Source organism: Puma concolor, chromosome A2, assembly GCF_028749965.1.
Source record: "Puma concolor isolate L17-30 chromosome A2, mPumCon1.1.hap2, whole genome shotgun sequence".
NCBI classification, from domain to species: domain Eukaryota; kingdom Metazoa; phylum Chordata; class Mammalia; order Carnivora; family Felidae; genus Puma; species Puma concolor.
In genome coordinates, this window is record NC_141668.1 from 114,323,361 (window position 1) to 114,350,531 (window position 27,171).

General features: G+C 52.7%; 1 protein-coding gene across 9 annotated transcripts in view; it reads right to left on the bottom strand.

Annotated features, from left to right (window-relative positions):
• The window catches only part of IQSEC1 (IQ motif and Sec7 domain ArfGEF 1), a 508,671-nt gene that overhangs the window by 85,562 nt on the left and 395,938 nt on the right, over positions 1-27,171 (bottom strand). Inside the window, exon 1 of one of the 9 annotated variants that reach the window (XM_086697320.1) lies at positions 12,145-12,245. The exons of 7 other annotated variants lie outside the window; for them this stretch is intronic. Coding sequence is in view for 1 of the 2 variants with exons in the window: in XM_086697312.1 (XP_086553438.1) it covers positions 4,871-5,007 (137 nt within the window). In the remaining variant the exon portion in view is untranslated. Of the gene's footprint in view, positions 1-4,870; positions 5,663-12,144; positions 12,246-27,171 lie in introns of those variants that run through there. One more of the 9 variants, XM_086697312.1, reaches the window with a different exon arrangement.

The window sequence follows — 27,171 nt, forward strand, 5'->3', positions numbered from 1 at the left end:
CTTACGCAGCACAACGCACAGACAATTTTGGTCTCTCTCGCCATTTCCATAAGTGAGTATAATTTATGTGTCTAATAGCAAAGATATCAAGGTTGGGAACCCCCTGGAGTGTTAGAAATGCAATTTGTAATTACAAGCACACAACAATTTGTTCAACATGTCAGCTACGTCTGCGGTAATTATTACCCTGGTTAAGGGTAATCCCCGCCGCGCATGGGGATGGGAAGCCAGGAGTGGGGGCACGGGGCTTGGAACCCGGTTGTCTTCCTTGAGGCCATTTCTTCTCCCAAGACCCCTCCTGTTCCCTCCCACAGTGGGCCAATATCCCTATGGTGGCTGCCCCCGGTGGGCGTCTCACGGGCTCGGCCCCTCCTGCGAGTGCCTAAGTACGGATCAGTGGGCACCTCCTTCTTGGGAGGCATCCCTAGTGGATCCTGACGCCTGCTCTCAGGAGGGGCCCTGTTCCAGGCTTGCTTCCCATTTTTCCTCGACAGTCTAGGGATAACGCTACCTTCTAGTAAGTTCCCTCCTGCTGTAGGCTGCTTGCGATGCAGCCTCTAGCTCCTTTCCCTTGGCCTCCTTTGGTGGTCACCTGGAGTTCTACGCTAGGGACAGTTAGGTACACTAGCAGTGGCCGCGGCTGCCACTTCCGGAGCACTGATTCTGTGCCCGGTGCTCCACGGCGCTCACACTGGGGCGCAGCAACCTTCCCAGCCACACAGAGGGCAAAGTCCACATCTTACCCAAGGGACAGAGGCCCAGAAGTACCAAGGCACTCGCACAAAATGCAAGACGCACAGATCACAGGGAAGCGGGATTCGATACGGTGGATGGTCCAAGCCACGAGGGTCCCCACTCTGGGATGCAGCCTCTGGTTGGAAAGGGCACTTCTTCATTCGACACACATCGGCTCCTTTTGTGCTTTAACTCCAGTGCGAGGGACAGGGGCCACGTGGAGCTGGGGAAGGGACTTCCAGGCTCTGAAGGCTTGCTAGATGTCCAGCACTGGCTAGACTAACTGTTGGGCACTCTGTATTTTACACACGCGACTTGTCAATGCCCCTGTCCGCCCTGTGAGGCTGGGACTTCATTAACTGCAGATCAGAGATCAGGACCCCGGCACTGTCCTGTAAAGTGGGGGTTCACCCAGAAGTCCCCAGGTTGGGCTTGCTGGCAGATTATGATCGGTTTGAGACCACAGTTCAGGGCACAGCTGGTGGAGCCCTCCCTGGAGAGGACGAAAGATAGGGTGGCGAAAACTGCAGGCCAGAGCCACCGAACCAGCAGTCTGGGTGTTGGGTCACGGTGCGGGTGAGGAGCAGGGGGCAGTGTGGCTGGCCCTGGCCTGATCAGAGTGGCCCCAATCCCACCACTCACTAGGCTGGTCCTGGCACGGGGCGGCGTTCACCGGCCACCGCTGGGGCGCTGGCGCCACCTCTCGCCCTTCTGGAGAACTGCAGCCTGGCCTTCCCAGACTGGACACAGCGGGCCAGACCGCCCAGCCTTGGAGCAGGTGTAGAGAGGGGCGGCTGAGCCAGCCCGCGGACCCCGCCCAAAGCTTCCTCATTCAAACCTCTTCCATTCTGCCTGAAGAATCTAAGGCCCCCTCCTCCCCAGCTCTCCTTGTACAGAGGGCGGGCGGCTGGGTTAGGAAGCAGAGCAGGGCTCAAACCCAATTTCACTGACGTTTCAATCTAACAACATGTCACTGCCCTGCTTCGAACCCTGGCTCCTCACTGCTTAAGAAATGAGTACGAAACTCCTCGCTATGCCCACAAGGCCTCGCAGATTCGGCCTCTGCCCTCCCCCACCGCGTGGCCTCAGCCTCTTATCCAGCAAGTTGGCTCCTACCCCTGGGCCTTTGCAAAGGCCAGTCCCTCTGTCCAGCACACGTCTCTCTCTTTTCACCTACTTAACCCCGGCTCCACCTGCATGCCTCAGCTCCTTCAGGGAGGCCTTGCCTGACCTCCTCACAGGCCCCATCGAGGAATGTCTCCTAGCACCGTGGATGCTGCTCAGGGGAGCGTCTCCCTCTCTTATGCTGCACAACTGTGTGAGGATAAGGATCGTGTCTGCTCGATTCCCCATTTATTTCAGCTCCAGTGCAGTGCCAGGCACATACTAGGTGCTTCAGAAATATTTGTGGATGAAATTAGTTATGTCTAGTTCACGTGAGTCCCTGTCCCCAGATTAACATGCCTTCGTAAATACAGCATTCATTTCTCAAGGGGCCAGGCGCAGAGGGAAATAAAGGTCCTTCCTACTTGAGTTCTGGGGAGGGGGATATTAATACACGGTGAAGTGGAGGGTCTGTGCACCGATGTCCTGACCAGGAGCAGACAGCCGGGAAAAGCTAGAGCTGAGACGTGGACCCAGGTCTGTTTTGACTGAAGCCATTCTGTGGCCCCTGAAGCCAGGCATATGGCCCAGTTCCCTCAGGATTCACCGGGCTGGATCTGCTTGAGCCACTCACGCAGACGGAGGAGAATGGAGTTCCCTTGCCCCTGAGGTTACCAACAGAGTCCTGGAGAGAGAGTCTAAAAAATTAAGCATAGGAGGGCTGCCTAAGTGGGGAGGAGAACCCATTCCCAGGCATCTCTCCTTTGCCAGTCAGCATGCTCAAGGCTGGTTCTACCACCAGCAGGCAGGGCTCCCATATGTGAATCTGTAAAAGGCGCCCTCTTCTGGTGGACATAGCCTCTTACGCCCACGCTTGGCAAGACTGCCATTTCTTTCTTTGCCAACTGCTCTCATACAGTGCACAACCTGAACATCTGTACACTAGAAGCGCCTGGAGCTCCGCCCCACTGGGTGGGGTCCCTGCTATTACTCTCCTCACACTGACAGTGGATCTGGCTCTTCCTTCAAGGGGGCAGGGAGCCCTTCCAGTAAGGACTTGTAATCATGCATGCAGGACATGTGGCCACATGCAGCCACCTGTGCCTTCCTTTCTTAGGCCCTGGGAGAGGGAAAGCCCCAGAGAAAGCCCTCTGGGAGATTTCCACGGCAGAGATAAGCCACCGGCAGGTCCAGAAATCACAAGGCCCACAGAGAAAACATCAGCAAAACTTACACTGACTTAAGCTGCCTCATGGAATCCCATCAAATCTGAGCAGGAGGGCAGTGAAAACCCCAGCCCACGTCACGGGCTTAAACTCAGGTGGAAAGGGTGACATGTGGCTTGCTTGGGTCTTCAAGGAGACAGACCCTCAGTCCTCTCAGAGAGATTGCTGCATGCCCTGGGCTTCTGCATCGAGTCAGGAGCCCGGAGGAGGCCAGGGCATGCTCAAGGTCACCCAATGGCCAGCTGGCAGCCAGGCTGGGCCCTCGCCAGGTCTCCAAGCTCCGCCCTCGCTCCAGCCCCAGATCTGCTGGAGTGGGGAGGAGGGGGAGCTGGTCTCCCAACTTGGGCCTTCATGGGGCACAGAGGGACCGTTCTTTGCAGCTCAACAATCCCCCTGTTTGCCCCGTGCCAGGCTACAGCCTCCCTCGAGTCCTGCTGACGAGGAAAATCTGGTGCCAGCGTCCACAAATATGTGTGCCTTCTGGAGGGAGGAGGCAGCCGGCCTTTCTAGCCGAGTGGGTGGATTTAAAGGCCCAGAGGGAAGCCACAGGATAGGGGCAGAGGGAGCTGCTGGGTGTTTTCTTTAAAATACAGCACAGGGAATAAACACACACACACACACACACACACACACACACACACAGAGCTCCTGAATATTTCCGACCAGATACCACAAAACCTCTTTCCATGTTTGTTCTGAGTGGGAGGTGGGGGGCATATGAAGTTTTTGTTGTATCTTCTTGTAATGTTGAACATTTTTACCACGGGCCTGCTTTCCTAAGCAAACAGTAAACTCCTAGAAATAAACCGAAAATAAGAAGCCCAGAAAGAAAGAAAAAAGGGAGCTCAGGTATCGACCTTCTCTGTAAAAACCTTCTCTGTGCTTGCTGGGACACGGGCCGTGTTGGTGGCCCATTTGTGCACATTTGCACTGTAGCCACAGAGTGACCCAGAGAAGGGGGCCCCTCTTGTTGTCACCCCCACTACACAAACCATTGTCCAGGTCCTAGCCTGGCTAGGCACACTAGTCCTGGCCTAGTTCTAGGCTGATTCTTGCTCTTCACTTCTTCCCGGGGACCTGAAGTTCTCAGAGAGCCTGGGGAGGAGCGACACTGCCCCAGAGGGAATGTGCCTTGTCAGGCAACCAAGGGGAGTCCGCAGGCCGTGGTGGGAGCAGAGCCTACAACTTCCAGGGCCCTGGAGACGTTCCGCTGAGATGCTGCCGGGCCATGCTCTCAGCCCAGGCCCCTGCTGAACCACAGCCCCTTCCTGGGCCTCAGTTTCCTCGTCTATTAAATGGGCGAATCTGCCCTGGTTTGCCTGGTAGGAGTAAAGATTACTCCTAATCCAAGGGAGGTGCCTGGCACCTAGCAGGTGCTCAGTCCACACCCACTTCCTCCCTCCCTCCCTGCCCTGATAACTCCAAGAGCAGTAAGGCTATGTCCTGCCAGGCCAGGGACTGGCCACTGCCCGGGGAAAGGCACCGGGATCTGGAGGGCCGACTGGAGGTTGGCAATGACCCTCTCTCTCTAGCAGGCACGCCCTGGACACTGGAGAGGACGCAGAGCCCCCTGGGAGACAGGTGGGCTGGGTGCCTGAGCCTGTGTGTGGGCTCAAGCGGGTTCGCATAGTGGCCTGAGATCTGGCAGGTCCTTGTGGCAGGCTGTGGCCCTCCACCTCCTACTTCCATTGCCTCAAACAGACCCGGATGCAAAGGGCTTAGGAGGAGACGCTTATTTTCCAGACGCAGGTACCCAGAGGTGGGCAAGGAAGACACAGCCAGGGATCGCCCTGGCCCTCCCTTACCTTGGTCCAGTGCCCTGGGTGGGGGTCTCCTGCAGCACACAGCACGGCCTCGCTGGCCCCAGGGGCCTCCTCTGTGGCCCACGTAGATGAGCTTCCTCAGCCCTTCCCAGGCCTATGCAGTGGCCAGCGTGGGTCATAAGCCCTCAGCCCCTGCTTAATCCGCCAGAACCCGAGTCAGCGCCAGCGGGACACGTGACAGCCACAGCCCCACAGACCTGTTTGGCAGGAGTGGCAGCTGGTCCCGTGGGGGAGGGCCGCCTGCGCAGCCCTCCTTGCCCTCGGGGGCTGTCCCTGATCACCACACTCCTGCTGGCTCCTCCTGTCCAGAGCCCGTGTCCTGGGCTCCTGCCCTCCACCCCCGGAAAGGTATGGGTATGTGGGGGGAGGGGGGGCAGGGCAGATGGGGAAAAGGGCTCATCAAATGGTGCTGGGTAATAGTGTGTGTGTGTGTGTGTGCGTGTGCACACTTGGAACGGGATCCTTATCTTACGCCACACACGAATCAATTCCAGGTAAAGATCTAATGTAAAACATACAGAATATGCACGGCCATGGAGTGGGAAAGGATTTCTTAAAACAGAAAACATTGATAATAAAGCTCGAGATAAATTTGACTACTTAAATGAAGAACTCTGAAATGCGGCGCCTGGGCGGCCCCATCGGTTGAAAGTCCAACTCTTGATTTTGGCTCAGGTCATGATTTCACGGTTCGTGAGTTCGAGCCCCGAGCTGGGCTCTGCGCTGACAGTGTGGAGGCTGCTTGGGATTCTCTCCCTCCTTCTCTCTCTGCTCCTCCCCTGCTCTCTCTCTCTCTCTCTCAAAATAAAAAAATAAACTTAAAAAAAAAAAAGAACTCTGAAATGAAGATGTCCACCCAAAGACCCCAGGAAGAGTAAAAACGGCAAGATATTTACAACATACATAAATGATCAAGGATTCAAGTCTCAAATGCCTAAAGAATCCCCCCAATCAACAAGAAAATAAAAAGCCCAAGATGGGCAAAAACACTTCCCCAAAGAAGAGATCCAAATGGCCAATAAGCAGGCAAAAATGACCCAACCTCATCAGCAATCAGGGAGATGCAAATTAATGCCACGGTGACCCACTATTACACACCCACCAGCTGAGCAACAATGCCAAAGACTGATAATAGCCGATGCCGGGAGAAGGGGGTGCCATGGGATGGAATGACCACACAGCATTCTTTACGACCCAGTGAGAGGTAATGCCCTAGAGAAGGGCATGCCATGCACACTAGGGCACAGACAGGTTCAAGAACAATAGCCCCAAACCAAAAACAACCCACATGTCCATCACAGTAGACTGGAATACATAAACTGTGGCCCCAGCGCGGCGAGGGAATACGACCCGGCAGTGACAAGGACAAACTGTAGCTACTCATGACTGGAGGAGTCACAGAGCTGCACCCGCAAGCCGAAGAAGCCAGACCCAAACAAGTTATCTACAGCCTACGTCTATTTAACAGACAGCTCGAAAATAAGAAAAACAAAATGATACCGTAAAGAGTTGTTCAGCTGGGGCGCCTGGGTGGCTCAGTCGGTTGAGCCTCCAACTTCAGCTCAGGTCATGATCTCTCGGTTCGTGAGTTCGAGCCCCGCATCCGGCTCTGTGCTGACAGCTCAGAGCCTGGAGCCTGTTTTGGACTCTGTGTCTCCCTCTGCCCCTCCCCCACTCCCGCTCTGTCTCTGTCTCAAAAATAAACATTAAAAAAAAAAAAAAAGAGTTGTTCCGCCGGGCGGTAACACAGCAAGAACAAGAGCATCATTAACACAAGAGTCTAAATGGTGAGACTCTTTGAGGGGTAATGGTTGGGGAAGAGCACCAAGCTGGGTGGGGGTAGGGGGCTTCTGGCAACACTCAGTCTCTTGACCCAGGTGCTAGGCACATGTATGTATCTCTAACTTTTCTTTAAGCTGCTGCACAGATGTCTATTCACTTTCCTGTGTGACAGGTTGCATATCACATTTAAACAGAAAGATGTATCTGACATTGGTAGGGGACAGGCGGACACCCCAAGCTGTGATTGCAGAGTCACCTGCCATAACCGGTCACACTTCGACGCCATGGCCACCCAGCCACACAGGACATCTGAGCTGCGAGGGCTCATTCTACCCTCTCATTTTAAAGACAAGCACCGAGGATCAGAGATAGAAAGGAACTTGCCCAAGGCTGCACAGCAAGTTGGGGTCAGGACCGGAATCTAGGTCCCAAACCAGGTTCTCTCCTTTTCCGTTTGGGAGAATTTTTCCATTGCAAATCACCTTTAACATCAATCAGGGCAGACTGATTCCTTGTAGCATTTACCACTCTCTGAAATTTTCTTTATTCCCTTACTTATCCATCTGGGTCTCTGGGCGCTAGAACAAAAACTCCTGGGGGGAAGGGTTTTTTGTCTGTTTTGCTCCTGCGGTGTCATAGTAGGTGCTCCATAAATATTTGTTGCATGAATGGAGCTTGCATTTCTATTTGGACTCTGAGGTCCTAGAAATACTCAGTGGCTCCTGTGACATCCCCAAAGGAGAAAATGAAAAATAACTATGACATTGACACACTTTCTCAGAATTATTTTCATAACTGTCTTAGGCAGCTGGTACTATCATCACCCCCATCTTAAGGAGGAGGAAACTGAGGCTAAGGGAGGTTGTGAATTATCCAAGGTCACAGCACTAGGAAGTTGAGAGCTGGCACTTGAACCCAGCCCCAGAGGCAGGCCAGCCTTTCAGTCAGTCCACATACAGGGTCCGGGTATCAGGGTCTACGTGCTCCAGCCCTCCTGCTCCCCCATTCCTACCCCCCAACCCCACCCCTTTGGGGTGCCAGTTACAGCTTCCAAAGCATGTTCTTTTTTTAAAAATTTTTTTAAACGATTTACTCATTTTTCAGAGACAGAGAGAGACAGAGTGTGAACGGGGGAGAGGCAGAGAGAAAGGGAGACAGAAAATCCAAAGCAGTCTTCAGGCTCTGAGCTGTCAGCACAGAGCCCGATGCGGGGCCTGAACTCATGGACTGAGAGATCAAGACCTGAGCCTAACAAACTGAGCCACCCAGGTGCCCCTTCCAAACTGTGTCCTGGCCTGTTCCAAACTCCGGTCTGGGGGTGGGGGGTGGGGAAGGGACTCGTCCAAAGCGAGAGCTTATCCAAAGTGCTCTTCCCTCAAGTTTCCCAAGCCAGCGTGACCAACAGTGACCCCAGCACTGCTCACGGATTTGCCATAAGACACTCAATTTCCGTATTGCTTCACTTCATACCAAATCCTCAGGCCCCCTGGCTAAGTCCAAAAACTGGTCCTAGTTCCGTATCTGGATGAGCTGAATAATGAAATGTTCCCATAATACCCCCAGGCAACTGGCTTTATTAAAACACCCTGGCCCTTAGCATTTTTACAAACCTATATTACTATCAGGATAGCTTTCAGCAAGCCCTCAGATAATAAAAATAAAAATAATAATAATAATAATAATAATAATAATAATAATAAATCATTGGCTCTGGGAGTCCTGGAGCTCCAATGACCCTCCAGGGTATCTAAACCAACTGAGAAACATAAATCTTCTGATCAGCCTCAGTTTGCATACCTCCAGTGAAGGGAACTCACTCCCTCATGAAGGCAGGTTGTTTTTTGTTTTTTGTTTTTTTTTGTTTTTTGGATCCAGCTCAGTTGAGCACAACAAAAAATTATATTAGCCCCCAGCACTAGGGACTACGAGGTGCCTCAGCCACTGTTCTGGCCTCAGGGAGTTTAGTTGTGAGTGATTGTGTCATTCCAACAGAAAGGGACACAGCACAGGCTGGGATTACCTTCTAAAGAGGCAGCATGTGAGGCCCAAGCCTTTATATCCCTGTCACATATGGCACGTGGATTTATGTGGGTCAGCCTGGACTCTGTGCTCACTCATGAGCCCCTCCCAGAGGAATGTCTCCCTAGAAGCATCTGGGCATGACAACTGGCAAACCGTGGGGCTCTAGGTGCCCAAGGAACAGAAAGGATCGTCATCCGAGGTAGGTGGGAGGGTGCAGCATCCCAAATCCTTCCCGCTGGCCTGTGGGATTGACATAATTGTTTTAATATTATGCTTCCAGAACCTTCACACACATTGATGGATGGCTTTGTGGTTTTGCAAATGAAATGGGATAATATATGTGAGAGCCACCGTGAGGGGCTCTGGCAAAAGGAGCAGATGCTTAAAAAACGTTCACTGGGTTTGAAATGCAATCGTGTTGGATCAGAAGGCCACATACACATAGTTCTTCGAAGAGTCGCTGACAGCTTGGCTCCCTGTGTCCTGCCTTCCCAAGTTGGCACTTGCTGAGGTAGCCCTGCTGAACAGCCTGGGGGGTGGGGGAGCGGGAGGGGCTTCCTGAAGCCTAGTGTCTCACCAGGGAGGTCTAATGGCAGTCTCACCGATGCCCCAGCACGCTATTCTGCTCAGCGATAATGGCTCACTTTAGGGGAGGACACAGGGACTCAGGGCAGGCTTTGTTGAAGCAGTGACATGGATGAGAATAAAAAAGGATGAACAGAGGTGTCTAGGTGGCAGGGCGGGGTATGCATTCTTGTGGGAGCCGGGACGGGGCCAGGCTGGGTCCAGTGGGAAGACAGCAGGCACTAGGCGATGCTGTTCCCCCAAGCAGGTCTGAGTTACACCTCACCATGGCAATAGTCAGGTCTGAGTTCCGTGGTGCGGGGGCGGGAGGGGGGGAACCCCAGTCCACACGGACCTCACCAACAGGATGGGGCTTGGCCCAGCCACTTTTATGCAAAACTCACTTCTTGACAGGAGCAAACAATCCCATTCCCCACCCCAATTCTGAGATGCCAGCAGGGAGGGATGAGGCATGGGGTCAACCCTCCAGATTCGTAGCCTCCCTCACTGGTCAGTACTGAGCCCCGCTTGCACACCCTGCTGACAGGAAGCTTACTATAAAACCAAAGGCCGGCTGTGCTCTTTTAGGGTACGGTTGGTTAGGTGCTTAGTTTACCCCCCACCCCCCATCCCGGTAGTCAGAACACCGGGGGTGGGAGAAAGGTGAAGACACAAAGGGTCCCAAGTTCTGGCTCGGCCTTGGCATTCCCCTCCGCACAATGGGGAAGGGGCATAACTGATATCATGGGGGTTGCTGTGGGGCCAGCAGGTATGGGGTGGGCAGGGCAGGCTGGTCAGAACAGCTGTTGGAAGGGCAGGCAGCCACAGGCACTTTTGAAAAGCAGCCTTGCGAAAGGATGGCAACTCTGGTCATGAGACCCGAGACTGCTTAGTGTTTGCACGGTGTGCAGGAGCTGGAGTCCCCTGCAGAAGACGGCACCAGTCCCCTTCCTTGTCTCTCCACTGCAGGGACCTCTATGGGAACAGCGAGTCCTCTGAGTGTTCCCTAGCAACCCAAGGATGTCTGGAGAGCTGGGGACAGTGGGAGGCTGTGTGACCTTGGACGTGTTCCTGCCTCTCTCTGGCCTCAGTTTCCCCATCTCTAATAAGGGATTGGGCCCTAGGATGCTCCCTCCAGCTCTGATGCTCAGTGTCAAGGCTGTGGGCATTGTGGCACCCCCAGCCCCTCTTAGCTCATCTTTTCCTGCCGGGGTGGGGGGCAAAGGGGGGGGGTGGGACTGTTTCTCTTCTCTCCTTTCAAACTCAACTGCTGGGCTCTGGCCTTACCAGCCCAAGGGAGGAGTCAGGCACAGTGTTGGGGGCAGGAGAGGGTGACCAGAGGGGCATTCCCGTGTCACCTCAGTTTAGAGTTGCTCCCAGGGGCCGCACAGGCCAGCATGTGCAGTCTGGTGGGGACAGAGCACTGAGTGGAGCAGGGCCTCATCAAAGTGCACAACCAGACTCTTGCTCCTAGTGCAGGACAAGTGCTTCCCCTCTCCCCCCACCCCCACCAATTATGGAGCATGCTCAGAGCAAAATGTGCAAAGCTGACCAGGCAGAGCAGAATGCCGTCCCCATGAGCCTAATCTCATGGACAGGGCTGGGGGGAGGGGACACCCACTGTCGTCTTTCTGCTCCGTCTGCTCCAGGAACAGATCAGCTGTGACAGTTGAGAGCTTGGCAATTTAAAGTGGCAAATGCCTGGCAGAAACATGGGAAGGGGGGTTCCCCATGACTGGGGTGGGGACAGCCTCCTCTCACCACCAGGGCCAAATGTCCCTTCCCTCAATACTGCCCAAGGCAGTGGTATCAGACAGGGCAAGGGTTTCCTACACCCCGGACCCCCTGGCCCAGGAGCGTCCACCTCAGGCTGTCCTGACACCTGAAACAACCCCATCAGTTTTCAGACCACTGCTGCCTCCTATTTGGGACTGGGTCCAAAGACTGCCCTGGCTGTTCCAGTCCTCAAGCACCATCACCTACACCGATTGCCGGCCCCTGGGGGTCTGACCCGGAGCGTCTCCAGAATAAAAACCAGCCTCTTGCCCACGTGGTGGCAGGAGGAGGGGCTGCCCAAGGTCACACAGGGGGTCAGGGGCAGGTCTGGATTCGGACCCAGCCCTCCAGCCCAGCCCTAACTCCTCACTCCCTCCCTTGGACGCGTCTATCTGGCTCCCAGCGAATTCCGGAGATGCCTCAACCTCCCGCCCGCAGGCTCCCGACCCCGGACGCGTGGCTGGTTTTCTCCGCTGGGAGGCAGGAGCAGGGGAAGGGCTGGTAGGGGGCAGCTTCACCAGGCGACCCTCCGGGCCTGGATTCACGTTTCCCCGCCCCAGGGAGACAGCCAACTGCATAGACGCGCAAATGGAGCACCCTGAGCCCCCCCCTCCCCCCAACATCGCGCCTTCAGCGTCCACAAGGTTTTGGATAAAGGGTCCGCATAGCCGCGGAGGCTGAATCTCCTACGTCCTCACCGATCGAGTTCCAGAGAGCGACACCCGCAGAGCCCGGGCTCAGAAAGACTGGCGTTGGCGCACCCCAGGCCCTCCGGGCCGTCTGCGTAACCCCGGCTTCCAAGGCCGAGAGCCTGGCGGCCTCTGATCCCCCAACCCTACGACCCAGTGGCCAGTGTCCTCTCCGCCACTGCGGCCTCGGAACCTCCTCCCCGGCCGGGCTCCGCAAAGCCTCCTGCGATCACCCCTCCCTCCCCCGGTTCCCAAGAGCTGCTCGAGCGTCCGTGTAGCCGCGGCTCCGGGGGCGGAGCTGCCGCCCAGGCCTTTCGGCGGAGGGGACTCCGGGCCGCAGTCGCCGCAGCCCCCACCCCGGGCTCGACCCCGCACCGCACCGCACCGGCCGCCGCGCGCGTCCCCCGCCGGCCCGCCTCCTACCTCGCGGGTCCGCCTGCAGCCGCCGAGCGCGCGCCGTCCCCGCGGCGGGCGCGGAGCGCGGGCGCGGCTCCAGCGCGTCGGGCCGGCGGGGCGCGGGGGGGCCCGGGGGCGTCAGCAGCCCGAGCCCGAGCCCGAGCCCGAGCCCGAGCACCGCCGGCCCTTCTGCCCTCTCCGCCACCGCGCGCCGTGACCTTGGCTGAGGCCTCGCCACGCCAGCCTCAGTTTACCCCCTTGGAAAGGTGTATGTGTGTGTGTGTGTGGGGGGGCGGGGGCGGTGGGGAGGGTGGGTGCCGCCCCGGCCGCCGACGTCACCCGAGCGGGGACAAGGTGAGGGCGCTCGGGTTGGTGGGGCCGCTGCAGCCGCTGGCTGGGGGAGCCGGGTACACAAGGTCCAGGCGCGTTGGAGCGCGCACTGTGGCCCCAGCATTTCCCTCACTCCCCGAGACCCTCACATAAACACCTAGTAACCGCGACCTCAGGCCAAGTCCCTCGGCCCCTCCCCCGGAGAAATGCAGCCCCAGCAGGCAGGCAATGCCCAGCCCCCCCCCCCCCCCCCCCCCCAGCCTTCCCGGTTCACAGATGAGAAAACCAAGGCTCAGAGAGGGGCAGCCACTGGTCCGGAGTTGCACAGCGGGAGCGGGATGCTCACACCCACCCTGGCACCACGTCCCTCTGAGTCCCCTCCAGGACACAACACCCTTCGCAGTCTGGGGGGAGGGTCTCTGCCTGCCGGCTGCGCGGCTTACCCAACAGCAAACGTTGACTCAGCACCAGCTGAATGCTGGGGATGGGCCTCAGTGGTGTGGCAACTCTCCTAGAGGATGGGGTGGCACAGTTTGAGAGAGGGACCCGATACCTGGGGAAGAAGTGGCCTAAAGAGGAGAGGCTGGGCCTAAAAGGGGCAGGGAGGGGGCCGACGCTCCAGGAGGAGGGTGCTTAAGGATAAAGCAAGATTGGGAATGCGCATTGTCCGGTGTGTATGGGAGAGAAGGCGGGTTCTGAGAGCCTTGAACACCAGGCCAAATAAAGAGCATCTTCCGTTCGTTCCTAGGCGGCGGGGAGCCCCCGACCAGTTTGCAGCCAGGACCTCAGCTGTTTGGGCTGTGAGTTAGGAAACGCCCCCTGGTGGCCAGAAGGGGCGAGACAGGAGGCCAGAGGGACGTGTCTGCAGTGGTCCAGCTGTGGGGAAGCCGCCTTAGTGATGTAATGAGTCAGGAGACTGGAGTCTTTGCGGGCCCTGCCACCCACGGGCTGCATGACCTTGGGCAAGGCACTTCCCCTCTCTGGGCTTCTGGGAGGGAAGGAGCCTGATTTTCAGCTTTGATATCTCATGACCCTGGATATGGGGACCAGGTTGGAGTAGGCAGATCGAGGAAGGAACCAACAGATCAGAGGCGAGAGGTAGACATTTTGTTCAGCACTTTATGGGACTTAGTTCATTTACTTGCGGTAGAACTACTATCCCAATTTCATAGACAAGGACACTATAGCTCAGAGAGGGTAATTCACCTTTCCAGGCTCACACAACTGCTAAGTGTCTGAGCTGGGATTTGAACACAGACTTATGAAAAAGGGGCACCTGACCACATCAGTCTCTTGCCTTGCAGCGTTTACTGAGAGTCTAAGGCATTCCTGGAGTATACAGGCACTAGTGACAGGTGAATAAAGGAGCAGTCCAGCTCCTGGTGGCTCTTCCTCACCTCGTGGCACCTTATTGATGCTCACGGCAAACTGGACAGTGGCCACCAGGAGTAGACTTTTGGGGCAGAGCATGTGTCCCCATCCCGAGCCTCCTGTTAACATTCTTCTGTACGTTGGAGGTTTTGTTTTTAAGAACTATGAATGAACTTTATAATTTCAAAAACGTTTTTAAAAAGAGCATCTAAAGGAAGAAAAGATGCTTGTGGTTTTAATAACTGACGATGTTCTTCTAGAGAGGACACATCCTCTTGTTATCAGTGCCAGGAGTGTGTTCTTTGGTTAATTGGAAAGCAGGTGAGGGAAGTGAGAACAGCAAGGGTTCTAGAAACTATGCAGCCTGGGCGAGTCCTCTCACCTTTCTGAGCCTCATGTGGACTCATCTATAAAATGAAACGAATGATAAAAATCCCCACCCCGCCTCGCTTCAAAGGCTGCTGTGCAGATCAACCATGATACTGTGTGAAAAGGTTGTGCAAAGTGCACTGTATAAATATTTTTATTTCCAGAAACCACGAAGGAAAATAGTAATAAATTTACCTATGTGAGAATTAAAACTTCTGAACAGAATAAAAAAAACCCCACAAAGTTAAAAAGGACACACGGCAAACTTAAAAAAAAAAAATTATCTGCAGCACAGATGCCAGAAGTAAATTGAAGAAAATGAGATGAACGTTCATTTTCCTGACCCAGAACGAGCTCTTTCAGATCGATAGGAAGAGATGACTAACCGATTAGAAAAGAAGAGCAAAGGATATGAACAAGCAATTCATGGAAAGATATTCAATGCCGCTGGTAATTAAATGCATATTAAAGAAATACGAATCAAAATAGAGCATGCGAGTCACTTTTTTTTTTTAACCTACCAAGTTGGCAAAAACGAACAAGTTTGGTGATACTTTTGCTGTTGAAAGTGGGGGGAAATGCACATACTCACAAACACTGTTGGGTGAGGGGCAAGGTAGTCCATTTTTCTGAAGGGCGATCTGGCAAAGCTAGAGAGCATGCTAATATAAAAATATAAGGATGGTCAACAGTCTTCCGTGTAAGGTAAGCAAAGAGGAGAACCTCTGATGTCCAACAGGAGGGGACGAAGAGGCTGCATGAAGACACCAAAGCCAAGACTTTGCCCTGGGGTGGACAAATCTTCAAGGTGCAATTCTCGTGAAAAATGCAAGAGACAGAAGACTGTGTATGTTATGACCCCTTTTGCATACATTTTTTTAAAGGTTATACATATATGTGTATTGGGAGTTCCTAATTTTTCTCCCAAGAGGTTACACGCACACCAAAACAAACAGTGGTGACCGCCCTATGGGAGAATGGTGGGGGGCGGGGTGCTGGTGTGGAATGGGTATATGAGGAGTCTGAGGGCTCATTGATTTTTAAAAAGTCACTAGGGGTTATCTGGACACAGACACAGCCTCATGAGCCAATAAAATCTTCTTTACATGCATTAGATTAGCTTAGATTTTAACAGTAGATAACTAGGGGTGCCTGGGTAGCTCAGTGAGCTAAGGTCCGTGAGTTCGAGCCCCGTGTTGGGCTCTGTACTGACAGCTCAGAGGCTGGAGGCTGCTTCAGAGTCTGTGTCTCCCTCTGTCTCTCTGCCCCTCCCCTTCTTGCACTCTGTCTCTCTCTCTCAAAAATAAATAAACATTAAAAACTTTTTTTAAAGTAGATAACGGGGGTGCCTGGGTGGCTCAGTCGGTTAAGTGGCCGACTTCGGCTCAGGTCATGATCTCGCGGTCTGTGGGTTCGAGCCCCGCGTCGGGCTCTGTGCTGACAGCTCAGAGCCTGGAGCCTGTTTCAGATTCTGTGTCTACCTCTCTCTGATCCTCCCCCGTTCATGCTCTCTCTCTGTCTCAAAAATAAATAAACGTTAAAAAAAATTAAAAAAAAGTAGATAACTAAGTTAGATAACTTAGATTAAAAAGAGTAACTGTTCTTAAAGTGACTAAAAATCACCATTATTATTATTATTACCTAACATGCACCTTGAGGGCCTCGTTCAACAGATTATCATTAGGATACATCCATGATAGAAGCCTATGCAGCTATTTTTTTTTAAAAAGTGTCTTCTATACATGGATGGATTAAGGATCAACCTCTAAGATCATTTTGGTAAGTGGGAAAAGCAAAGTGTGGTACAGGGTATGGTGTGTTACTTTTTATGTAAAAAAGGCAGGGGTCTTGTATACATGCAGGTACGTGCATATATTACCCCTGACACGGGTGTTTAAGAAGCTGGAACAGAGGCACCCTGAGGAAGGTCATGGAGAGTTGGGGCTGGAGTGGGCAGGGGACTGACTGGCTTTTCACGGAAATGTCGTTTAAAATTTGTTTGCTCTGTATGCGTGTACTACTGGGTTTTGAAAAGTAGGTTGACAAAAACAATCATTTCTGAAACTGGGCAGGGAGTTTCTAGGGCCTGCTCTGACACAAGCTGGGGACAACTCCCTCTGTGACCTCGGTGTAGGATTGTGTCCCTCTGAGCATCAAGGTCCCCTCTATCTAGTGGACAGGCGGAGCGAGATAAGAGTTCCAAGGCTCCTTACAGTTCTGATGCCATGCCAGCCCCAGAACCTTCTCACCAGAAGAGCCAACCAGCTATGGAAAGGCTGCTGTGGAGGTACAGGGTTTGCCACCCTTGGACCTGTGGGAGCAGAGGCCAATAGTCGTTTGCCCTGGGGACAGAGGCTTACATGACTTCTAAGACACCTCCTGACATGCCAATGTGCTATTCCTTTTTTCTTCTTCCACTCACAGCGCCCTGCCCGGAAACTCTTGGTTCATATTTCCTCTCCAGGTTACCCCTAGCAACGTCCCATCTGTCTGGGTTGGAGGTCAGCTCTGGGAGCTGGGACAGATGACACAGCACTGAGCACCCATGTGGGGTTGAGATGTCAGTGGGGCAAAGCCTCATGCTGGGAAACTGAAACTCTTGCCCCATCCAGAGATCAGCCTTGGCCTCAGTCCTATTCCTTCCCACCTCCACAGACAGCTCTCCATCCCCACTGACCCTCTGGTTCACACCCAGTCATCACCCAGAATGTTCTGTGGCTTCCCATTGCCCACAAAGCCAAGTTGACACTCTTCAGCTAGACATTCAAAGTTTGCACTTTCTGGCCTCCATTTACCCTCATAGCCTTTCCCTTCATCCATTATGTCCCTTACTTAAAGCAATTTTCAATAATACAGATTTCATCACATCCCTCTCTTGCTTAAGACCCTTCTAGGGCTCCCAGTGACCTGTAGGACTCAGGTCTAAGTGTCACCAGCTAGACCCCCAAGACCTGACATTGACTGCCCACCTGCTTGTACTCACTAACCTTTGACATTTCTCCTGAAGCTCTTCTTTGCAGTTCACCTCTTTTTAAAAATTTTTTTTTAACGTTTATTTATTTTTGATAAGAGACAGAGCACAAGTGGGGGAGGGGCAGAGAGAGAAGGAGGCACAAAATCCGAAGCAGACTCCAGGCTCTGAGCTGTCAGCACAGAGCCCAATGCGGGGCTCGAACTCACAAACTGCGAGATCATGACCTGAGCCAAAGTCGGACGCTTAACTGACTGAGCCACCCAGGCATCCCTGCAGCTCACCTCTTAACTCAGGCAAAAGAAACCCCAAATCACCCCTCGGGTGATGGCGACTGCTGTGATAAGACCTCCCACTGGCCCAGATGACCCAGACCTTTTGAGCTAACCCCCCAGCTCAAGCCCTCACAGATGGACTGAGGAGTGACTTCTGGAATGATGTACCATTACCTTTACCTCATTATAATACTAAGTCTCCGCCCAAGGAGGAGCCCCAGCCTCATTTACATAACATGCAATGTGTGTATAGGCATTTTCTTCAAGGGGCACACACCGCCTTACGCTCCCCTCTACATAGGATGACAAGGCTTCCCTACCTAACTATTCATCCTCACCCTAAACTAAAGGAACCCATTCACCCTCTCTCAGGGAGTCATAGATTTGGAAACCATTCCCCATGATTTTACTTGCTGCAAATAAAAGTTTTCTTTGTGTGACAGCTCAACCTGGTACAGTTTCTAACTCACCAAAGAGCGAACTCACTTTGGTGTGGTTACATAAACTTCTCAGGTTAGCATCAGAACCCATTTCTGCCTTTTTTGCCTAGTTCCACCTTCAGTGGCTTCCCCCAAAGTCAAGCTATACTTACTGCCTTTGGAGTACATGGTGCTATTTCACGAGATGAAATATTGGCACATACTCTTCCTTTGGTTCCTCAATATATAAAGAGTTCTTACCAATAAGCAAGAGAAAACCATGAACCACTCAAAATAAAAATAACTGATTGGTTTACCTCAGTAGTTCAGAGAAAAAGTCATCCAGATGATCGGGAACATGCTTTTGTTAAAATGAGAGAAGGTTGTCATTTTCATGAAAATGACATTTAAAAGACTGTATCATGGTCAAATGATTTTTCACAAAGGTGTCGAGAGAACTTACTGGAGAGAACACTTTCTTCAACAAATAGCACTGGGACAATGTCTACATGCAACAGGATGTATTTGGACCCTTCCCATAATATACAAAAATTAACTCAAAATGATCAATGATCTAAATGTAAGAGTTACAACCATAGGGGCACCTGGCTGGCTCAGCCGGTTAAGCGTCCGACTGTTGATTCCGTTCAGGTCATGATCTCATGGTTCGTGGGTTTGAGCCCCACATTGGGCTCTGCATTGACAGCGAGATTCTTTCTCTCCCTCTCTCTGCCCCTCCCCTGCTCTTTCTCTCTCTCTCTCAAAAAACAAACTAAAAAAAATTAAAAAAAAAACTTATATAACTCTTAGAAGAAAACATAAGAGTAAATCATTGTCACCTTGGGTGGGGCAGTAGTTTCCTAGATATAAAATGATTTCTTAGATATAAAAATATCTTAGATTTTTTTCTTAGATATAATGATTTCTTAGATATCAAACACATAAGCAATAAAAAAAATGATAAATTGGACTTTATCAAAATTAAAACTTTTTACATTTCAAAAGACACGATCAAGAAAGCAAAAAATTTAAGCTACCGACTAGGAGAACGTGTTTACAAGTCATATAACCAAAACACAAAACAAAACAAAACACCCCACAAAGATTTGTATTTAGAACATGAAAAGAACTCTGTGACTTAATAATAAGAACACAATACAATTTTAAAATGGGCAAAAAGTCTGATAGGGTCTTTCACCAGAGGAGGTACATGAATGGCCAAGAAGCACATGAAAAGATGCTGAACATCAGTAGCCATCAGAGAAATGCAAATCAAAACCACAATGAGACAGCCCATCTCCCTCTCTCTCTGCCCTTCCCCCATTCACACTCTGTCTCTCTCGCTCTCAAAAATAAATCAACATTAAAAAAAAAAAGTTAAGCATAGAGTTACCATCTGACCCCTCAATTCTATTCCCAGACATCTACCCAAGAGAAATGAAAACATATGCCCATGTAAGAACTTATATATATATATTCATAGCAGTATTATTCATAATAACCCTAAAGTGGAAGCAACCCAAACGTCCATCAACTGGTCTATCCATACAGTGGAGTATTATTGCCATAAAAAGGAATGAAATACTGCCACGTTCTACAACATGGACGAACCTGGAAAACATTACACCAAGTGGAAGGAGCCAGACCCAAAAGGTCACATATTGGATGACTCCATTTATAATGAAATGCTCAGAAAGGCAAATCTATAGAGACAAAAAGCAGATTAGCGGTTGCCAGGGGCTGAAGGCGGGACAAGGCATTGACGGAAACTAGCGACGAGGCTTCTTTTCAGGGTGATGGAGATAATTTAAAATAAAAATCATGATGTGTATACAACTCTACCAATATCTCTCAAAGATCATGAGATGGGACACTTGACACAAGGGAATTTTCTGGTATGTAAATGGCATCTTCATAAAGCTTTAAGAGAACACGTGACGACTCTGGGGCGTCCTGGGTCAGGGAAAAATGACATAAAGGGCATTATTGAGACAATTGGTAAAGGTGACTATAAACTGTATTGTATCAGTGCTACACTTCTTGACTTTGGCTATTGAACCATGTTTATGTAACCAAATGTTCTTGTTCTTAGGAAATAGACACTGAAGCATTATTCAGGAGTAAAAGTCATCATGTTGCATGTTTGCAATGACCTCGCGAATAGTTCTGGGGGGAAAATATTTGGTAAAACATTAGTAATAATGAATTGGGGTGAAGGGTACATGGGAGGACTTGTTTTGGATATTATTCTTGCAAGTCTCCCTGGTGATTGAAATTGTTACAAACAACTCTTGCAACTCCTAAAGAATCCACAAATAAAAAAAAAAAATTATTGTGCGGAACCTGAAAACTCCTGAGAATAAATCCACGGACCCCAAAGGGAGAAAAAAACACTGATCTAGTTGTGATCGCAACTCCCATAGGGGGTGCCCCCTGCTCATCATATGTCTCTGAGACCTCCAAAAAGAAGACACAGTCAGAAGCCAGAGGGCATGGTTGGGACACATGCCTGTGTGCCCCTCAGCTTGCATTCATTCATTTATTCATTCATTAATTCACCCAACAAATATTTGAGTGTCTATTATGTGCAAGGGATCATCTGGGAGCCACACACACACAAATGTCCCTCCTTTCATGGTGCTGATGTCCAGCCAGGAGCAGGGAAGGGTCCTGCAGCAGGAGGAAGGGGATGTGGAAACCCTTCACCTGTGCCCAGGCCCCAGCCTAGAGGGCGGGGGTTGGTGTCTGAATCACCTCTGTTCCCCTGGATTATAAGGAAGTCAAATTCCGTCCCTGCAGAAAAGAGGGTCACAGCTTTTGGACACTGGGGCACACATCCTAGAGGGACTGGGCAAAAATGTTGGGTCACCTCCGATGGGTAGAGCTCAGAACAGAACCAGGAGAACGGATAGTAAGGAGGGTGGCTACGGGCTGTGGGTACGGAGGGGTGTAGCAATGGAGGGCAGAGTGTCGAGGGAGAACCTCACTCCCCTCCCTCCACAAAAGCCAGCATGGGGCTAGCCCAAGTGCTGGCCACACAGAGACAGCATAAGGTGCCCCACCCCCCACTGCGATCCTGGAAGCTTCGGGGATTCCCAAGCTGGGAGCCCCTGAATTATTTTAGGGGATCTTACATCCCATATGCACACCCAACGCTGCTGGTAGACCAAACAAATACTGTTTCACACATTAACATCTTTCAAAGCAAAATAGAAGCTGTTGCAGTGAATAAAATTCATAGATTTCAAATTCATCTGAAATGGGTTCTCAGTGGCTTATTGTAATTTTTCAGCCATGGATACTCACCATGGGGGTGGGGAGGTTTCTCACAGGCATCCTGCTTTTACTAGAAAAGCCTGGAGAGTGCAAACAGAGCCTCCCCTTGCTTCATGGTGGGGAGGACAGTGCTGGAGCTAGGGGTTTGCTCCAAGAGGGCGTGGCCCTAGGGCCCCCCACTCAGCACATCTCAGGTCCTGGCTTCCCTGAGGGCAGGGCGGGTCAGACACAGGGGCTGGAGGGATGCCCAGCAGGGCTGGCCCGGCTCACATACTGGCCCCTTGCGTTATCAGTCCCTCAAGAGCAGCAACTGGGATAAGGCTGAGTCACTTCTGGGTCCCCAGCAGCCAGCACAAGGCCTGGGTAACTACAAAGGTGGGCAGGTAGGAGGGCAGCTGAATGAAGGGGGCTGAGTTGGGCTCAGGCCAGCTGACCCCTAGCTCTCCACTCGTTGGCTCGGTTGGACCACTGAGCGCTTGCAATGTGGCTAGTGCGGATGGGGAACTGAGTTTGAAAAAGATTTTATTTAACCTGTTAAAATTTAAATGGCCCCATAGGGCTAGTAGCTTCTGTATGGGGGCAGTGCAGCTCTACAGGCTTAATAGTAACACAGAATGGAGCCTCCAAAGGTGAGCAGTGATTTGGACGCCATGCACTCCCAGTGGGGATTTGTGGGTCCCTTTCTCACCACAGTGGCTGGAATGCCTGGGCAAGCCTTGCTGCCTTCATCTGGTCTTGCTCAAGGACCACACACTTCAGTGGGCACAGAGCTCCTTGTAGGGCGGGTACACAAACTAGGGACTCTATATGACAGGTCTTCAAGGGTAATTTTACCAGGCTGCTTTGGGGCTTTGCATATGATGACTTCAGAACTTGCTTTGTTCATCCCAACCTTTGTAAGATAAGAGCCCAGCAAAATCCTAATGATACACATGCTGTGATTACAAAATATGCCTATAGATTGCCCCCATCCTGGTTCCCAGGCCCCTCTGCAGTGGGATTTGTCCCCTCCTCTTCCCACCCAGAGGGGGTTTATTTCCTGTCCCCTTGGCCACATGATTTCTTTGTGCAGTCGAATGTGGCAGGAGTGATGGTTGTGCCGGTTCTGAGACTGTGCCTCAGGAGGCCATGCACCTCCACGTTCGTCTTCGTGGAACACTGCTCTTGGACCCCAGTGGATGGCAGATGGTTGTCCACTGGGGACCATGTGGAGGGGAACCGAGGGGACCCCTTGTACAGAAGCGGGCTGCCCACTGAGCAGGCGAGGGGCCATGTGGAGGGGACCTGCGGTGCCTCAGCACCAACCACAGACATGTGCGTGGGGCCATCTTGGGTATTCCAGGCTAGGTCCTCTGAGTGCAGCGAATGAGTGAGTCCCATGAGACCAGCGGAACTGGTCTCAGATTTTCTAACCCACACAATCATGCAAAATAAGAAATCACTGTGGTAAGCCACTACATCTTGGGTGGTTTGAACACAGCCAAATGAAACAGGTACACCACACTCGTCAGTAGTGAGACTGCCTGGCAGTGTTAGCTCAGGGCCAGCCTAAGGCCCCAGGAGCAGAACCACACCCCGAAGCGTTTCCCGGGACCCTCGGCAGAGCAGTCTCTGAAGCTCCCAGGGGAACTTCTCTGCCCCACAGGGAGGCTGTCCTGGGGAGATGCCCTGAGGTTTGCACTGTGGGCTGGGCAGGCTCTGACTGGTTGCAGCCAGGACCCGATGAGCCCGGGTGTAGAGGGTTTCCGAATCAGCAGCACCCGGCTCCCGGCACATTTACATAGACACCTGCCCAAAGTCACTCTTGCCGGCCCCACCCTTCCCCAGAGCCAGCTTCTTGGTCCTCCCTGCTATCCAGCCAGCTCCCCACCTTGAGGGCAGCAGGCCCCCATAGACACTCCTCCAACTCCCAACTCCAGGGGAAGCCGGCAGGGGGCTGTCACAACAGACAGGGACCGCGTATCTTCACGCAGTGAGGATGTGGGGGGTGCAGGAGCCGTCAGCAAAGGACTTCACCTTCAGCAGACATATTGTCCGGAGGCACCAGACGGGGCCCTTCTCCCACACTGGCCCAGCAGCCACGTCCATCCTCCAGATGATGGAGCAGTGGGGGCACCAGCTGGGGACCAGCTGCCACCTGGGAGGAGGGCAGACACCAGAGTAGGAAGCCTGTGAACACCTCTCCACTTATCTGACCCACTACGCTGGTCAGCCCTCCAGTTCCCAAAGGAAAGCTCAATTCTGGGTTCCAACTCCGACGCGGCCACTTTCCAGCTAGCAAGAAATGTGAACAAGTTATCTGGCGTGCCTCCGTTTCCCCGTCTGCCGAACAGGATAGGCATTCCGACTAGACGGGGTTGCCGGGAGAATTAAATGAGCACAGAGTAGGGCTCGACACACAGGCGGCGCTCAGACGGCGGGACGTCACTGTCATTACCGTTGCCGCCGAGAAGCCTCCTCAGGCCACCATGGCCCCTTGCCTTGTTTGTGCCCCAGTGTCACCCAGCAGGGTGTGTCAGGGGGTGTCGTGACGCAGCCTCGAGGTGCTCGTTGTGGCCTACTTATCTGGGGCATCTGTGCTTGCAGATGAAACGTGGCTTGTTATGTGCTTCCTGACTGTTTGAAGTCGAGCCCAGACGTCTCTGGCTGTTTCTGGGGCCCCACCTCTTACCCCATCACCCTTGGGCAGGCGCCCCACAGCGTGTTAACCTTGCCTTGGGACCCACCTTGACACCCCTGCCCAGCCAAGCTCACAGAATCCCCTGGCCTGTGGGAGAATGGTTTCTTATAGACCCTCCAGACCCTTATAGACTTTCTATGCTGTACCTCCTGGGAAGCCACCAGAGAGAGCGGTGACACACATTTCTATAGATTCATCCAGTCCTTTCCGGTGGGCCAGGGAGGTGCCAGTCCCTCCATGAGCACATCTGACCCAGAGCAGGGTGCAGGTCATGGAGTTCGTGGCTAGCTCTGGGTCCCAGCCCGGGTTCAGATCCCACCTCTGACATTAGTGAAGGAACGTGGCCAAGGGACTTAACTTCACTCTCAGTTTCTTCATCCACAGAGTGGGGCTGTTACAAGCGGTGCAGAAAAACAGACCCCCTTTGGGGTAGTGGGTAGTCGAGTCTCCACGTTAGCCGGAGGATTTCATTGTGCCACGGCCAGCGTCTGCCTTTGACGCCTAGGACCGAGCCAGCACCGACGGGACCCACACTGGCGCAGGACGTTTTAGGGACAAACGTCTTCAGGGTTTCGGCACCAGGTTTACTTGTTTGGTTTTGGACAGAAGGGGCCTGTGTTTCCTACACATCCCAGAATCCAGCTACAAAGTCTTTCCATATCAGGTGTCAGTCGTGTCCAACAGACCCCCCCCCCCCCCGTGCCGAAAAGCTCACTGTGACAATATAAGACACCAGAAGACAACAAAGGGCCCATCAGCACCCCGCACACACAGATGCTCCACGAGCAACAGCTGACATTATTATTTGTGTTCCTGTGTCTCCAGAAGAGGCCAGAGCCCAGGGAGGGGCAACGGCCCGCCTCGGGCACACGCACTAGCAGTCCAAGCTGGGGTGGTGTCAGTACTTAAAGGTGAAATGTGGTTACTTGTGTGGTCCTTACAGGTTTCTGGAGTTTGGGGCTGAACCCAGAGGCCTCCCCCTGGGGTCCCCCTGCCACCTGCCACCCTCAGTCTGGGGCTCCGAGGCCAAGCAAGAGAGGTGGCTTGCGACCACCAGGCTCTGGACAGGTCCTCCCTCCCCTATCGTCCCCCCATCAGCCTTCACAGGTGGGCCCAGCTTCCAGCAGATGCTTAACAAATGAGGTGGACCCTCCCCCAACGGCGACCCTCAGGCTCTCACACCTGGGGGAAGCAAGGTCCGGCCCACCTGGACTCCCTCTCCTGGGAGGGGGTGCTAGAGGCCCCCAACCCCTCTCTCCTTTGAGCCTGAATTCCCCGCGGGCTGTGCCCCTGCTCCTCCCTCTGCCACCGGGCCCATCCCCCTTCTCTCCTCTACTCTGGTGCCCTCTGCAGAGAGGCTCTTGCCGACCACCCATAAAGTAGTCTCCACCAGGCCACTCCCCCCACATCAACCCATTTATTTTCCTCATTGCAAAGTCTGCAAGTATCCTGTGTAGTTGTTTGCAGCTCCAGGGGGAGGGGATCTTGGTCTGACTTTCTCATTGCTTTGAGCAGTGCCTGGCACACAGTAGGTGCTCAGCAGATATTAGCTGAATGATTCACGAATACGATAACTCACTTGGCCCACTCCCAGGGCAGGAAGAGGAGCCGTGGGGGGCAGGCGGATGCCCAGCTGCCCAGTGGGAAGGAGACATATGAGAAAAAGGGGTCATCCCATGGGCTGGCGTTGTCAGTCCTTTCCGTAACCTCTGAGGTGGTGATTAGCAAGCCATTTTCTAGATAAGGCAACTGAGGTCCAGAGAAGTTAAGTGACTTGCCCAAGGCCACGCAGCTTATACACAAGAAAGCTTTCTTTCCTAGGACCCATAGCCATTCATCCCTTCTATGAGTTCGCCACACAAAGGAAGAAAATGTAACAGCCAACATTTACTGACACCTGCCAGGCACTGGGCCAGGTGCTTTTCCGAGGTCCACTCTGGGAGGTAATTATAGGTCCATTTTGCAGATATAAAACTGAGGCCCAGAGCAGCTCTGTGACTTACCCTAGGCCACACAGCAAAGCAGCAGTCCATATACCCTACGGTGGGTACTCAGGCTACTGGGCTTCCTCACGTGGTGAGAACAAAGTTAAGGCGTGCGGTGCCCCAACTGCCTCAGTTTTCCCTTTGTGCGATGAGGGTGTGGGCAGAATGACTTCTGGCATGTATGATATCATCGGGGAGGCCCGACTCTTGTCTGGGGAGCCTTAGAGCTGAAAAGGGAACTGAGGAGTGGCTGTTTCCCCATCCTGCCCTGCCCCCCAAGCTGGCCCTGAGCCAGGTGGGTGGTTACTGACCTTTGACCACTTCCTCCGGAAATTCCCCAGGAAATGCCCCTGTGCCCATAGCCTGAGCATAAGTCCAGCCTCCAGGCCCAGGGGCCTCACACCTTGCATCCCCCTGCTAAGACTGCCCAAAATAGAAACCAGTAGGCAAAATAATTAGGATGCTTATGAATGTGTGTGCCCATATGTATGTATACACACACACACACACACACGTGTGTGTATATACAAAGTGCGGCTGTGTGTATGTATGTGTATGTGTGTACATACAAATGTGTATATTGCTGATTAGATAAATTTATCTACATAAGAAAACAACAACGAGGGGTGCCTGGGTGGCTCAGGCGGTTAAGTATCCGACTTCAGCTCAGGTCATGATCTCGCAGCTCCCGAGTTGGAGCCCCGCATCGGGCTCTGTGCTGATGGCTCAGAGCCTGGAACCTGCTTCTGATTCTGTGTCTCCCTCTCTCTCTGCCCCTCCCTCGCTCATGCTCTGTCTCTGTCTCTCTCTCTCTTGAGAATAAATAAAACATTAAAAAAAATTTAAAGAGGGGCGCCTGGGTGGCGCAGTCGGTTAAGCGTCCGACTTCAGCCAGGTCACGATCTCGCGGTCCGTGAGTTCGAGCCCCGCGTCGGGCTCTGGGCTGATGGCTCAGAGCCTGGAGCCTGTTTCCGATTCTGTGTCTCCCTCTCTCTCTGCCCCTCCCCCGTTCATGCTCTGTCTCTCTCTGTCCCCAAAATAAATAAACTTTGAAAAAAAAATTAAAAAAAAAAAATTTAAAGAAAACAACAATGAAAGCTAGGCTGACAGTACAAACTGTACCTCTATCTCCTAGGGTCCCTTCCTCTCCCCTCTGCCTGTGCGGCACCAGCCTCCTGCCCCAGCCTTTGCCTCTGGTCTCTCCCTTGCCAGTCTGTCCTCCATTCAAGCTCCCAAGGTATCTTCTCCAAACTCAGATCTGAAAGCTCCAAAGGCAGTGAAACAGATGGTTAAGAATCCCAGCTTTGGGGTCCAGCAGATTTAGGGTCAGAGGCCATTTGCTATGACCCTGGGCGAGTGACTTTATATCCCTAAGCCT